The sequence below is a fragment of the Equus caballus genome, chromosome 30 (genome assembly GCF_041296265.1).
Source record: "Equus caballus isolate H_3958 breed thoroughbred chromosome 30, TB-T2T, whole genome shotgun sequence".
In the NCBI taxonomy this organism is placed as follows: domain Eukaryota; kingdom Metazoa; phylum Chordata; class Mammalia; order Perissodactyla; family Equidae; genus Equus; species Equus caballus.
Window position 1 is genome coordinate 20,779,286 of NC_091713.1, and position 15,967 is coordinate 20,795,252.

At 39.0% G+C, this 15,967-nt stretch overlaps 1 protein-coding gene across 7 annotated transcripts in view; it reads right to left on the reverse strand.

Annotated features, from left to right (window-relative positions):
- Nucleotides 1–4,112: 4,112 nt before the first annotated feature.
- The window catches only part of LOC100050174 (TATA box-binding protein-associated factor RNA polymerase I subunit A), a 127,145-nt gene continuing 115,290 nt past the window's right edge, over nt 4,113–15,967 (reverse strand). For 5 of the 7 annotated variants that reach the window (XM_070255731.1, XM_023632759.2, XM_014738056.3 and 2 more), the window contains 4 exons: nt 11,196–11,262; nt 10,362–10,485; nt 8,684–8,838; nt 7,520–7,911 (listed from right to left, as the gene is read on the reverse strand). In XM_070255731.1, coding sequence (XP_070111832.1) covers nt 7,799–7,911; nt 8,684–8,838; nt 10,362–10,485; nt 11,196–11,262 — 459 coding nt within the window. In that variant the 3' untranslated portion in view covers nt 7,520–7,798. Of the gene's footprint in view, nt 7,413–7,519; nt 7,912–8,683; nt 8,839–10,361; nt 10,486–11,195; nt 11,263–15,967 lie in introns of those variants that run through there. The other 2 variants (XM_070255729.1, XM_070255730.1) reach the window with 1 other exon arrangement.

Below are 15,967 nucleotides of genomic sequence, written 5' to 3' on the forward strand. Positions count from 1 at the left end.
CCCTTTCCTTCTGGTATTTTCCACGGTCCCACTCCACCCTGAAATTTCCCTACTGGCAAAAACTGCCCTTTGAAAGGCAGGTGAAACCAAAGATTCTTCTCTGTTGAGATGGGCTTCCGAGGAGGCTCCCCGCCAGGCTCTCCCGCTCACCACCACAAATAGCCTTTGCCAGGGTGCCGTCAGGACGGGACAATGAGCCTGAACTAGCCCAAGGCTGTATTCACAATGCTCTGGATTCTGAAGGCCGAAAACAGCATTAAAAGTACAAAAACATTTTTATAACTAAGGGGAAAATCAGGAGGAGGGAATAATTAGAATGATCACCAACACACTCTGCTTTCATATATGTACTGTTCAATATCACATCTAGTTGAATGTCGCTTTTTAAAACATAATACGGCATCCAAGATTCGTTGATGACTGTGCCGTTTCCAAGGGGTTGTTTGCCCAAAGGTCGGATAATGTCACTGCTCTGGAAGCCTTGGGCAGGAGGAGTCACACTTGGATTAACTTCAGCCAGTGAAGTCACACCACCACGGCCTTCTGAGAAATGGGAGGCAGCCATCTACCCCGTGATGGGTGAGAAGGAGGGCATCCTCTCATCATGTAGGACCTGAGAATACTCTGATCTTTTTCTCATGTTTATGTGTCAGTTTTCCTTTTGCCATGAAATATACTGAGTCCAAAAGGAATACCTTCTTTTTGGAAAATAAATCTAAATGAGTCTGTTTACACAATTATAGTACAGCATTAAAAAAAAAACAACTTGGACATAATAAAACACAAATCTTCCTATCCACCCAGGATACGTAAGTTCAAATCAGATATTATTGTTTGGGTCAAAGAGTGATTACAAAATTAACAGAGAAAGATCATCTAATAGGTCTCAGCAGATATAATGATGGCACGACTTTCTGATTATTAAAATATGTAATATTTCAGATGGAGCTACTTAATATTTTAGGTATAATTACATAATACATGTGATCAAATAATAATTATGCAATAATTAATTTTCTAATAGATGTCCGATGTCAATTCCATAGGCATGTATTTTCATGTGCAAAGCATTATGCTGGAAGAGGAATATTTTAACAGAAAACTGATACATGAACTTTTTCAAGGAACTTATGCTCTGGGAAGAAAGGTTTAAAAAAGTGTGCAAATAATACAAGGCAGATTATATCAAGGTAACAACAAGGAAAGAACAATTGCCATTAGAGATTCCGAGGAGGGGAGATGATGGCAGGCTGGAGGGGACTAAGAAAATCTCACTGAAGGTCGAGCAGGGTATTTAGATCAGCTTCAGCTGGGAAGGACAGAAAAGTATCCACTGAGTGTTAAGTGACCTTAGGAGCTGCGTCCAAAACTACACGCTGGGACCAGACTGAGTATCTGAATCACCTTAGCTCTCACTTTTGAAGCAAACGTGTTATTTAAAAAAAAAATTATTGTATTAGTTTCCTCTGGCTGCCGCTGCGAAGTATCACAGACTGGGTGGCTGAAAGTGCAGAAATGTACTGTCTCACCGTGCTGGAGGCTGGAAGTCTGACATCCAGGCGTCGCTGGGTTGGTTGCTTCTCAGGATTGTGAGGAATCCATTCCACGCCCCTCTCTTAGCTTCTCAGAGTTTGCCAGCCATCTTTGCATTCCTTGGCTTGAAGATACATCCCCCGAGTTTCTGTCTTTGGGTTCACATGGTGTTCTCCTTGTGGGCATGTCTATGTCCAAATTTCCCCTTTTTATAAGGACGTCAGTCATGTTGGATTGGGGAACGCCCTAATGACCTCATTTTAACTAGATTATCTCTGTAAAGACCCTATCTATAAGTAAGGTCACATTCTGAGGTCCTGGGGGTTAGGACTCCAACATATCTTTTTGGGGGCGCACAATTCAACCCATGCACAATTACACACACACTCATTGTTTCATATGGCAGGTGCCTTTTAAAGTGATGTTGAGAGGATAAGAGTCTGGTGTCTATTGTACACTCAGGTCATGGAATAGAACAGAAGAAATATAAAAAGAAATGTTCCAGCTCAATGGCTTCTCACATAGTTCAATGATTTCTCTCACCGTCTATCTGCCGTCACAGACTCCCTTCTCTCACAGTCTGAAATGAACAGGCGTGGTTGAGATTACAGAAAGCAGCAACAACTCCTCTCATTTGTATTATACATTCCCGTTTATGAAGTATTTTCTCACACTTCATCTCATTTGATCTTCACAATAGTTCTATTAGGTGAGCAAGGTAGTTATAACATTACCATCGTATACACAAGTGAATTAAGTCTCAGAGAGGGTCCACGAAATAGGATCATGGTTAAGGTTATGCTTTAGGCAAATGGAAAAGATGGCAATAAAATTTAGGTGTTCTGAATTGTAGTGCAGATCTTTTTCATTCCATCACGAGGTATCAGAAAAAAATGGAAGCCATCCCTGATGGCTTAGTAAAGTTTGGCATGCTCCACTTCGGCAGCCCGGTTCAGTTCTTGGGTGCAGAACCACAGGCTATTGTCTGTCAACAGCCATGCTGTGGCACCGGCTCACATAGAAGAACTACAGAAGGACCTACAACTAGAATATACAACTATGTACTGGCACTTTGGTGAGGGGAAAAAAAGAGAGGAAGATTGGCAACAGATGTTAGCTCAGGGCCAATCTTCCCCAGCAATAAAAAAAAAAAAAGTACAGCAATCACTCTAACTTGTTCTCCTTGATTTAGAAAAATTAGTGTCAGATGCGGTCAGCCAACTGAAGAGTGCGTTGACTTGTGATAAGATTATCTGTGAAGTCGGTACAGGTGTGATGGGTGTTGTAATAAACTACTGGCAGTGGTCTCTTTGTGGGGTTGATGGGGCAGAAACAGATTCAAGATCTGTCTCCATTCACTGAGTTTAAGGCTACATCCACATCTATGAAGATGACATAGAGAAGCTTCCTTGCAGGACTGAGTAAGAGTGGACTCTTACTTGATGGCTGGTGATTTCTTTTGGGAGCATGAATCTTGGAGGAGGGAGGAACAGTCTCAAATAGATTTTTTAAAACTAATGTATTCAGAAGATGTTAGTCACATGATTTGTAGACCACAATCATCAATGGTCTGCTTATTTCCTCTTGAAATATTTAAAATATAAATATTCTAATTCAATCCAGCAGGAAAAGCCTGGTGCTGTAAAGATGGATACGTAATTGGATCCAAAAGGCTACTTACTCCTTCATTAAAAAATGGCCTGCTTGTGTTAACTTTTCCTTTCAGTTTTTTTTCTTTTTTGGTTTTGGTTTTTGTTCATAATAATAAATGTTGCCACTTACTGAGAAGAACTATACACCAGGACGCATGCCAAACACTTCCTATCTGCCTTTCTCAAACCGTCCCATTTTACAGAACAAAGCTGAGGCTCACGTGAGGCATTTTGTTGAATCCAGGCCTTTCTGACTCCACAGAGCTTAGTTTTTTCTCTTTTTTTGTAATAGTTTCATTGAGATATAATTCATTTAAAGTGTACAATTCAATGATTTTTAGTATATCCACAGAGTTGTGTGACCATCACTAAGTCAATTTTGGACATTTTCATCACCTCAAATCCTGTATCCTTTAGCTGTCACTCCCATCTCATCTTCCCATCCCCCAGCCCTAGGCAACCATGAATCTACTTTCTCTGTCTCTATAGATTTGCCTATTCTGGACATTTCATGTAAATGGAATCATGTATTGTATGATCTTTTTCATTTTTAAAAGAACCCGAAGTGCACAAAATGGAGTTACTCACAATCCTTGGCTCATAAAGCACTGTCGACATGAATCCATGAAGAGTCTGCCACTTAATCCAAAAAGTAGACCATTAACCCTAATTTACATCCCCTAATGTGCTTTTCCTCTGTCCTATTCCTCTGCCTCTCCCATTCAGAGCTGACCACTCCAAGTGGGAGTTTTGTGTTTATCATTCCCTTGATTTGTTTATATATAGTTTCACCACTCTCTATATGCATTCATAAACATTTTGTTCATAAATTTGAACTTTATTGTTTGAACTATAGTCATAAATTAGTACATTGGGACTCATTTCTTTCATTCAATATTATACTATTGAGATTCATCTATGTTGGTGCATAAATCTACAGTTTATTCATTTTCCTTTATGTGACTCTACCATAATTTACCCATTCTCATGCCAATGGGCATTTGCGGGTTTTTTCCAGTTTTTTTGCAATTATGAACAGTGCTACTTTTTCATGGTGTACACGTACAAGCATTTCTCTTGAGCAAATACCCAAGAATGGTATTGGTAAATGGCAGCACACTTAATTGTTTTCTAAAACGACTGCAACATTTTACAGTCCCGTCGGCCATTATAACAGACCCTGTTGATACATCCTCTTCAACCTCAGTATTGTCAGACATCTTAACTGTTGCTAATTGAGTCTAAACTGGTATTTCATCACGCTCTTGATTTGCATTGCCAATTCATGTTTATCGTCCATGTTTTCCCTCTTCTGTGAAATACCTGTTCTTGCCTTTGCCCATTTTTACCTACTGGATTCTTTGTCTTGTTCTTATTGAGTTGAATTTATTTTAACTTTTGTCAGTTTATATGTGTTGCAAATACTTCTTTCTGATAGTAGACTGCATTTAGTTTTCTTTAAGCTATCATTTGACAGGCAAAAGGTCTTAATTTTATCATAATTGAATTTGCATGTCTTCTAATCTAGACAAAATGCATGAGACAACCGTTTTCAGGCAGTAGACAACAGGCAACACAACACTGGGCTTACTGAAGCAATGAAATCACGAAGTAAGTTCCATTAGTCCAACTTCTCCACCTAAGGACGATTTCCCAAAAGCAGCACATTGGGCTGGAGTCCAAGCAGAGCATGGCAGTCCCACAAAGCTGGTGAGGCAGAGATCAGACTTTTGAGCAGCTGAGGCAGCCAGCATCTTCAAGGCAGTACAGCAGCAGTGAGGGAACTGGCAGAGGGAGTATTCCAAGTGCGTGTGGGGATTGCCTTCAGGTACTCAGCTGACGGCTGGGTTGCACAGCTTGACAGATGGGTGTATTTTAGTGGGAAGCATTAACTCATCTATTATACAATTTTGATATTTCAGAGGTTTCCAGGAGGAAACAAGACTTTAGTTCCTGTTATTTAGTGTCTAAAGTAGTCATGATAGATGGTTACCTAGTTAACATTTATTGAGCATTAATTATAGCTCTTTTATTCTTCATAGCAATCCAATGAGATAAAATCTATTGTCTCCAATCTACAGGTGAAGAAATGGAGAGCGCTTAGTAACTGGCCCAAGAAGTCACGGAACTACCAAATGGTAACCCAGGATTCAAACCGAACGGTCTCCTGAGTCCCTACACTTGGCAAACACTTGCCAAGACATTGCTTCCTAGGAGATAGGCACACTTGGTCCCTAACTTTCATGAATTTTCTTCAGTTCAGCTCAATGAATATTTCATGAGCCAGAAATTCTGTTCGCTGTTGGTGATATAGACGTTAGTAAGCCTAGTATAATACACTATTGAGAAAGACAGATGGACAAAGATAATGAAACGACGTTGCAATTTGCTAAGAGGCTATATTGGGAAGGACTCCACACAGGGTGAGGACACAGAACGGGCAGCTACCGAGCCTGGCAGAGTGAGGAGAGGTGCGGCTTCGGCTGACACCCTCTGGGCTATGGATCCTCTCTATTCTTTTCCTTGCTACCCAGCTCAAGCCTGGCATGTTATACTCACTGACTGAACTGGGAGGCAGCACAGAGGTGCAGCCAGAGCAGGATCTTTGGAACCACACTAACTGGGTTAGGAGCCTGGTGTCAACCCTGTCAGCTGGGGCCTTGGGCAAGTTACCTAATCTGCAAGGACCCCACTTTCTGTCTTGGTAAGACAGGGACAGTTCCTAGGGTTGTGGTGATGACATGATGAGATGTAAAGCCCCAGCATGCTTGATAAGCTTTAGCAATTATTATTCATGAAACTGCCTTTAACCTTAGTGGACCTAAAAAGAAATTTCACGGTTGTTGACTCACACTGCTCTTGCTGCACAATTAGATATGAACACTTGTTACAAAAATTTCAAGCAACTAAGCTTTCTGTGAGAACCAAGAACCACATCTGCACATCTCTCTTTCATGCTCCCCTCCGTGTGCATGAGAGTTCATAAATCCCATTACTTTGGACTAAAGGTTTCAGGGAAGAGAGGCCCTGACGATCTTGGCCTGTGCTTTGTGATGATGTCCACATCCTCTGCGAGTTTCATTCCTCAGGTGTTGCTCTTATACAGAACTCCTATCCAACCCAGTCATGGACTCCCACAGTGAAGCTGGCCCTAGTCAGGTGGTAGCTTTAACTTGGTTTATTTTGGTTCTGTGGGGCACCTCCTTGTTTCATACGTATTATAAGGTTGGGTACTTATTTGTTGATAGTCATTTCTTACTAAGTATAAAATACTGAATTAAATTATTGACAAAGCATAATTTGTCCCCCAATTTTCTTGCAGAGGATTTAAAATTAATAGGAACATAAGCCAATGGGGAAAATGTGTGGTTTGCCATCTAAAATTGCACTTGCACTGAAGTCAGCGAGCCTTACTGGAACTCAAATACTAGATATCTGAACAGTCAATGTGTAAGAGCCAAGACAGTTTTGAAGAAGCACTTACTCTACCAGTTATTACAACATGTTATAAAGCTCAGCTCATGTTCCGGGAAAGTTGTTCTTGGCTTCTGAACCAAGCTTTCCCACTGGGCTTACTGTGTGACCCCGGGACAGGATTTCACTGGCAAGGTCTCCTCCACTGTCCAGCTGCCTACTGTGCATCCTAGTTTCCAAGAGAAAGGAGAGGACACAGGACTTCTAAAGCATGTCTTAGATTGCTGTGCCATGCAAACAAACCAACCTAGAGTCTTTTAAGTAGGGCCAGCACCCGCTGAAGCAGCTAGCCCGCTCTACCCTCTCTAAGCGGAATCATCCCTGAGTTAAAGGTACCCCTCCAAGGGCCGGCCCAGTGGCGCAGTGGTAAAGTGCACATGTTCTCCTTAGACGGCCCGGAATTCACTGGTTCGGATCCCGGGTGCGGACACGGCACCACTTGGCAAGCCATGCTGTGGCAGGCGTCCCACATATAAAGTAGAGGAAGATGGGCACGGATGTTAGCTCAGGGCCAATCTTCCTCAGCAAAAAGAGGAGGATTGGCAGCAGTTAGCTCAGGGTTAATCGTCCTCAAAAAAAACAAAGGGTACCCCTCCATCAGAAGGTCTCTTAGCACCAAACTGCCAGGACTTTTACCCAAAGAGAAAGGAGGAGTCGTCCTTTCCCAAATCTTTCTGTTTCCAAAATTCCTCAACAGAATCCATCACCAATATATTCTTCATGGTGGTAAACCTGACGTGGATCATTTAGAACCTAAAAGAAGAATGTAAATTCACTGAACAGTACCACGAGTTACATTCACTATGCAACAGTCAGAGGCAAATTATCTACAAAGCAATAACTGCCGTAGAACTGGATTCTCTAATTAAATACATTTTTTATTCGAAGATTATTCCTTAATAAATGTTACATTTAACGGTACAAAAAGGAAAAATAAAATATTTGCAAAGAGCAAAGACAGTGAGACTGTTTCTATAGCCATAACAGACAGTAAAAGAAATGTAAAAAAAAATATAAAAATAACTTTTTTGTAGCCATAAAACTGGCTTCTTGAAACACCAAATAAATAAATACATTCGATAACTACCTAGCGAGCTGCTACACTGTAGCTACTGATCGGAAATAACTAAAATTCCGTATCAGAGTCCTGGATTTATGATACTGTATTTTTTCACTAATTTCTTCATCCGCTTAATTTTCTTCCTGAAGACTTGATGATCTTGTTTTGAAATATACCGAAAATATCTACAACCTAAAAAATAAAACAAAGCAACATGAAAAAAAAAACCAGAGTTTTAATGAGTATCAAATTGCTCAAGTGTATTTCTTCATTTTTAAAATTTGCTTCAGTTTCTGGCATACCAATGACCATGAAAATAGACTGATTTGTATTATCTATACTCATAGGTCCTACGCACATTCTAAGAGCTGTCACCAATGAAATGTACTGCTTCCCACATACGATGACGTTTCTCCTCCATCATAATTAAAGCATAAACTTTAGCTTGTTCCTACTTTGCCTCCCAAACCCTAGTTAAGGTGAGATGCTTATTATATACATTCACATATTAAATGAGCTTCTCCAAACCAAATTACTAAAGGTTCCTTCTCAAGGTTAGCTTATAAAACAGCCAAGAGGCATTCATAATAAGAGACTAATCTGAGGAGAACCTCGACGGGAAGGATTAGAATAAATCAGTCGTGGGTTAGAAGAGATCAGAAATTGTCTCCTCACTCCAGCCATCAGGCGGGCAGCTGGACGGCGATAATGCAGGAGCCTGGCACTCAGCAGAACTTCCACCTGCTTCTGACAGAACTACAATGGTAAGAGGATCACTTGCTAAATATTTCAGAGACATGAAGCAAACTCAGGATCCATTTTTCCATTCAACAGTGATTTCTCCAGCCTCTATAGCCTTAGGCACGGTACCAGGTAAACTGTGACAGGAATGAATGGTCACTCTTTGTAATTTCAAAATCATCCAAGAGCTACGTCTAGATGAAAAGAAAACAAAGCCATGTACCTTTTCCTGACAATACTCCAGCCACCAAGGCCTTCTCACAAGCCAACGCTTTATCCTCCTTCCAATCACTTTTTGCCCAAAAGTAGCTGAAGTGAAAGCCTGGCCACCAGTTTTTCCTGGAGCTCCACTCTTCTTGAACCCAGGCAAGATGACTCCTGGAAAAGAAAAAGGTCAAAAGGGAAGGCCAATGATGAGGACAGATCTATAGTGTCAGAATCTGACCTTGAGTATAGTCTATGGAAAGATGACAAGGAAAACGAATTTCTGAGCATGGCCATGGTATATAGCACACGCATGAAAGCAAACCCTTTTCAGTCCTCCTTGATCTTCACAGCCCATTTTCCATCTAACTAACCAGTGAGTTCCGTACAGCACAGCGGTTAACAGCACAGACTCTGAAGTCAAAATCCTGGATTCACATCTCAGATCTTCCATTTACTTACTATCTGTGTGATCCTGGGCAAGGTGCTTAACCTCTCTGAGCCTCAACTTCCCTGAGGATATTAACGGTACCCATCTCATAGCATTGTTATTAGGATTAAATTGGTCCAGTAGTATAACAGTCTCATGTAAAGTCCCTGGCATGCTGTCTGGTACACAGTAAATGTTTAATGAATGTCAGCTATTATTATCATTACTTAAAAGTTACTTTAAAACCTCACTTTAAATTATATATGCTACAAAGAATTACTATCCAAGTTAAGATGCCATTTTTATACAAATACATGAACACACAGGTTTGGCAGTTGAACCCAGACAATGCTAAGTGTTCGTCAATAATTTAATCGAGCAAATACTTATTTAGCACCTATTTGCACCCTGTGGCAGAACTTTCAGAAGTTCAAAAATGAACAGTACATTTCTCTGCCTTCAAGAACCTTCTGGTTAGCAGGGGTTTACACAGTGTGTTAGAGGTGGAAAGTGGTTTCCGATGAGTACACCAACATTTCACACCAAAAACATTCTATAATCAGCACTGTGCTAGCTCCACGGTCAAGTCAGATCTGAAGCCTGAAACAAGTTCCCATAGATGATGAATTTCCTAACCTACTAAAACGATGTAATAAGTAAATGAAACTTAATTTTGTGATGTTCTTTCTTCTCACACACAGTGACAATGACAAAGGGCCACTCCTTTTCTTCTGCTCAAAATGTGGCAGTGATGAAATTATGATCACAGGTATAGTTTCAGATACCCAGCTCACAATGGGCTTAATAAATATTTGTTGAATGAATAACCTACACTGATCTAAGGAGACCCTAACAACCCCACTGAAAACAGCGGGGAGGAAGCTGCCCCCCACGCCTTCTCAGAGCTGACGACACACAAACCACAAAGAGCTTACAAAGAGTGTAGCGATCTAGCGACGGGTGGGAGTGACCCCTTCTAGTCCTTATTTCCAATTTGAAAACACACAGATCCCCCCGTAGTGTGGTGTAAGGTATAGTACTTATTTCGATAGCGTAAAAAGATCTTGATAGAATTTTGGTATGTTATACTTGGGACTTTGTATTTCCTTGCTTCTGATGTACTCAGAAGAAAACAGTGGAAGACAAATTCAAGAAATCCAAAAAACCCACGCAAAGAACTTCACTTAAAAATTGACAGATACCAACTAAAATACTGGGAAACACTATTTATGCTGATCCAGTAGTAAACAGTGTGTCTCTTACTTACCCCATTAAGGTCTGTCGGAGATACTTGGCCAAATATTTCCAAGCAGTTATATTTTTAGTGCATCCAGCAAAATCTAGGACTGCAAATAACACCTCCAACCCCAGCTTGTGGTGTTCTTCTTTTTCTGCAATGGTCACAACAGTTAGAGTTTCCTTTAGGTATTGAAGTGCACAAAGCTGAAAAACACATTCAGTTGATAAAATACTACTGCATCCTGAGTCTTCTAGTTTGGTTAACAGCTTAAAATAATTCATGATGCTCGTACTCTCCTGAAATGAATCTGAACAATCTAATAATTTAGTCCATGCTAATGAATTCAGGGGTTAGTGTGATCTCTATATGGGTTATATTCTACTGAGAACACTGTTTAAAATAACTGCCCTATTTGGACATTTTATAGTTCTCTTTTCTTAGAAGAACTGAGTAGTCCCAGTACCTACTGGACTTAAGCTGATTTTCTCCTATGAAGAAGTCCGTTCTTCTACATACTGAGCTGAAACCCAGTAGGGATTAAAATGAGGTGAATTATATAAATTAAAGACATTTCTCTCTTGCTAATTATTGACTAATGTTCTATTGCAGGGGTCAGCAAACTTTCTGGAAAGGGCCAGACGAAATATTTAAGCCACACATTCTGGGTCACAACCATGCACCTCTGCTGCTGTAATGCAAATGCAGCCACACACAATATGAAAACCAACGGATGTGGTTGTCCTCCGGCACAACCTGACTGATAAAGACAGGCGAGGGGTGGATCTGACCCATGGGCCACAGTTTGCTATCTCTCGCCTACAGCTTACCCGTGCAAAGAGATGTAAAACAAAAATTATTTACCTGATTTTCTCAGTAATCTATGGAATTCTAACATCAGTTTATGAGATGGTACAATCTGATACAAAATCTGGAAGAAAGAATAATCTTGTAATTTTACATATTCTCAAATTTCAGCTTACTTTCAAGTTCCTACTGTCTAATATGCCCTCAGGAAATGAGGCAAGGATTTAAAAGATACTTTGCTTTTATCCAGTTTCAATTTGGGTATAGAAAGGTGTTCTATGTAAAGTTTTTTTAAAAAAAAAATTCTCCACTAACAACAAGATAGTCACGGGGGTGGGGGAAAGAGATGGGGACATTTTAGTTTCTCCTTACTCATTTTTATACCATTTACCACATGTAAAACCTTAATTTCTTTTCAGAAACCAGGACTGAGAAAAAAATAAAGGAAAACAAGAATCAACATCACACAGAAAAGATATTTAATGCTTATTGATCACAAGATGTCACAGAATAATTATATAAAACAAAAAACCCAGAAAGGCATGAATGACTATTTTGGAAGACTGTGCTCAGGAACACAGTACAGAGAAAGGATTCGAGTAAGTATTTATACAACCTTTTCACACAATAGGGAGAAATTAAAGATTCTTCTTTTTAAGAATAGAAAGGACTATTTCTATGAATATTCGAAAAATAGGATTTTAAGAAAAACTGTAATTCTTATTTCAACACACTTAATATTAGAAATGCATTCATTCTGTCTGTTTGCTGAGGCCCTCCGACCTTACACTGAAATAATTTCCTACAAAATGAAAAGTAAATTTCATTAATTTCTCTTAATAATTTTTGAAAAGAAGCTCAATCAATCAAGATCAATATTCTAATATTCTCATATCAGAGAGAATTATTAACAGTTGGTTCCTGTGAAATCACATCTGTCTTATGATTTAAGGAATTCTGCATATGACTTAATTCATTTAGATTTTTTTAAAACGTTTTATTGAAATATAACATAAGGAATAGAAATGAATACAAATGCTGAATGTGTCCTTCAATAAACTTTCACAAAGTTATACACACTCGTGTAACAAGCACCCAGATCAAAAAACAGAACATTATCAGAATTCTAGAAGTCTTCCATCAGTTTTGGGAAATTCTTAGCCGTTAGCTCCTCAAATACTGGCTTTTTTGTTGGTTGCATTATCTGCTCTCGCCCTGTTCTCTCTCTCTTTTCCCTGGGACTCCAATTATTAATACAGTCGCGTGGCGCATAACAACATTTCAGTTAGCGACGGACTGTATGTACAACGGTGGTCCCATAAGACCAGTACCATACAGCTAGGTGTGCAGAGGGCTACACAACCCAGGTTTGTGTAAGTCACTCTATGATGTTCACACAACAGCAATATCACCTAATGACGCATTTCTCAGAACGTATCCCCATTGTTAAGTGACGCATGACTGCATGTCAGACCTTGTCACCAAGTCTTTGTACACTCTTTTCTGCCCTTTTTATCCTTTTGTTTCCGTGCTTTAGTCTGATATTTTCTATATGGTCCATTAATCCTCTCTTCTACTATGTTCCATTGGCGATTAAACCCAGCTATTGAGTTAATTTCAAACAGTGAAGTTTTCAAAAGGAAAAACGGAACTTCTCTAAATCTATCTTGTCATGAACATAAATAAGCGTTCAACACAGTTATTCTCTGTTATACTTTAAAAAGTCTTTTCAGAAACACCATTGGTAATTGACAATCCGAATGAAGTCACCATCTTGCTATGTTCTAACTATCTGTAATCTTTTGTTGTACAAATGGGTAAAAGGAAACCTTGGAGGGTAAGGTTAGAAGAGCAACTTCCAAAGTATTATGCAGTAAAACAAAGCCTGTTAAAAACTTCACAAAATGTACAGTTTCCACATCTGAGGGTTTGATAATGTCAATTTTAATGAACATGTAAGTACACATTAGAGCTAATTGGCTTTTTCAAAGAAGACTGATAGATAAGGATTTTTCTCAGTCATCTGTTTAGGTTGAAAAGGACCTTTCTTTTTCTTCCTCCTCTAAAATATCATGTCAAAAACCAACCACAAAATATATAAAGAACTCCTACAATCCAACAACAGAAAGATAAATCACCCAATTCAAAAAAAGGCAAAGGACTTGAAAAGACATTTCTCCAGAGAAATACAGATAGCCAATGAGCACATGAAAAGTTGCTCAATATCACCAGCCATTAGAGAAACGCAAATCAAAACCACAATGAGATGCCACTTCACATCCATCAGGACAGCTATTATCAATTAAAAGAAAAAAAACAAGTGTTGGTGAGGATGTGGAGAAATTTAAATCCTCATGCATTGCTGGTGGGAACGTAAAATAATGCAGCTGCTGGGAAAACAGTCTGATGGTTCCCCTAAAGGTTAAACAAAGAATTACCACATGATCCAGCAATTCCACTCCTAGATATACACCCAAAACAAGCGAAAGCAGGGAAACACATACTTGTACACTCATGTTCACAGCAGCACTATTCACAACAGTCAAAAATTGGAAACAACCCAAATGTCTATCAACAGATGAATGGACGAACAAAATGTGTAATATATAAACAAAAGAATATTATTCAGCTTAAAAAGGAAGGAGATTCTGATCATGCTATAACGTAGATGAATTCTCAAAACATGCTAAACGAAATAAGCAAGACATAAAAGGACAAATACTGTATGATTCCACTTAGATGAGGCTCCTAGAACAGGCAGATTCCTTGAGACAGAAAGTAGACTAGAGTTAGCAGGGGGCTGGGGGTGGGGGTTGTGGGGACTTACTGTGCAAAGGATACGGAGTTTCTGTTTGCGACGATGAAATAGTTCTGGAACTGGATAGTGGTGATGGGTGCACAAAATTCTGAACATACCTAATGTCACTAAAGTGTACACTAACAACTAAATGGTAAATTTTATGTTACGCATACTTTACCACCACAACAAAAACCTTCTAAAGCAATACCACGTACAGTAACCATCCAAAACATGAAACACTTAGGGATAAATTTAACAAAATATATACAATCAAAACTACAAAACATTTCAGAAAGAAATAAAAGACCTAAATGAATGGCAAATGATGGACAGACATATCATGTCCAGTTTGGAAACATCAATTTGTTAAGATGCCAATTCTTTCAGAATTCACCCACAGGTTCAAAATCCTAGCAAGATTTTCTTGAAGCAACAAATTGATTTAAAAATGTATATGGAAAGTCAAAGAACATAGAGAAGCTAAAAACAACTTTGGAAAAAGACAAATTTGTATGACTTTCATGGTATGATTCCAAAACTTGCTATAAAACTACAGTAATCACGATATGTGGTACTGGCATATGATGGAAATATACATCTATACAATATAGATGTAGAGAAATAGAGGTAGAGAAATATACTCTATACAATAGAGTCCATATCTATGATCAATTGATTTTCAACAAAGTTAAAAATGTAATTCAACAGCAGAAGAAGGGTAGTCTGTTCAATAAATGGTGCTCAAAAAATCGTATGGAAAATAATAAACTTTGACCTCATACTACACAAAAAAATTAGCTGAAAATCTATCATAGACCTAAACAAAATTATAATGCTTCTAGGGGGAAAAAAAAAGAGAATCTTCATTATCTTGAGGTAGGCAAAGATTTCTTAGACAAAAAGTACTAACTATAAAAGAAAAATGAATAAACTATACTTCATCAAAATTACAAATTTCTGTTCTTTGAAAGATAGTGTTAGGAAAACCAAAAGGTAAGCCACAGACTGGAAGAAAATATTCACAATCCATATATCTGACAAAGGACTTGTATCCAGATTATACTAAAAACTTTCAAATCAGTAAGAAGGCAACCTTCCAAAAAAACAGACAAAACATTTGAACAGACACTTCACAAAAGAAGATACGGGGGGGCCGGCCTGGTGGCTTAGCTGTGAAGTTTACACACTCCGCTTCGGCGGCCCACGGCCACCAGTTTGGATCCCAGGCGCAGACCTATGCACCACTTATCAAGCCATGCCATGGCAGGCGTCCCACATATAGAATAGAGGAAGACGGGCACAGATGTTAGCTCAGAGCCAATCTTCCTCAGCAAAAAAGAGGAGGATTGGCAGTGGATGTTAGCTCAGGGCTAATCTTCCTCAAAAAAAGAAGATACAGGCATATTAAAAGATGCTCAACGTCATTCGTCATTAGGGAAATGCAAATTAAAACCACAGTGAGACACCACTACACACCTACTAGAATGGCTATAATTCAAGACTAACAATACCAAATGTTGATGAAGATGTAGAGAAATTGAACTTTCACACATCACCGGTGGGAATATCAATGGTACAGTCACTCCAGAAAACATCTAGGCAGTTTCTTAAGAAGTTAAACATATACTTTCCAGCAATTCTACTCTTAGCCAACTACCCAGGAAAAATGAAAATATATGTGCACACAAAGATTTGTACATGAATGTTGACTGTAGCATTCATAGTAGCCAAAAAGTGCAATAACCCAAATGTTCGTCACGAAATGCATGTATAAAAATGGACTACTCCTCAGCAGTAATAAGGAACAAATTACTGATATGATATGGATGAATCTCAAAAACATGACGCTGAGCAAGAAAAGCCAGACAAAAAAAGGAGTACATACTGTAAGATTTCATTTATATGAAATTCTAGAAGAGGTAAAATTAATCTATAGTCACAGAAAGTAGATCAGTGATTACCTGGGGCCAGGAATATTGGGGGGAATGAGGGACTTTCTGGGGTGATGGAAACGTTCACTACCTTATCC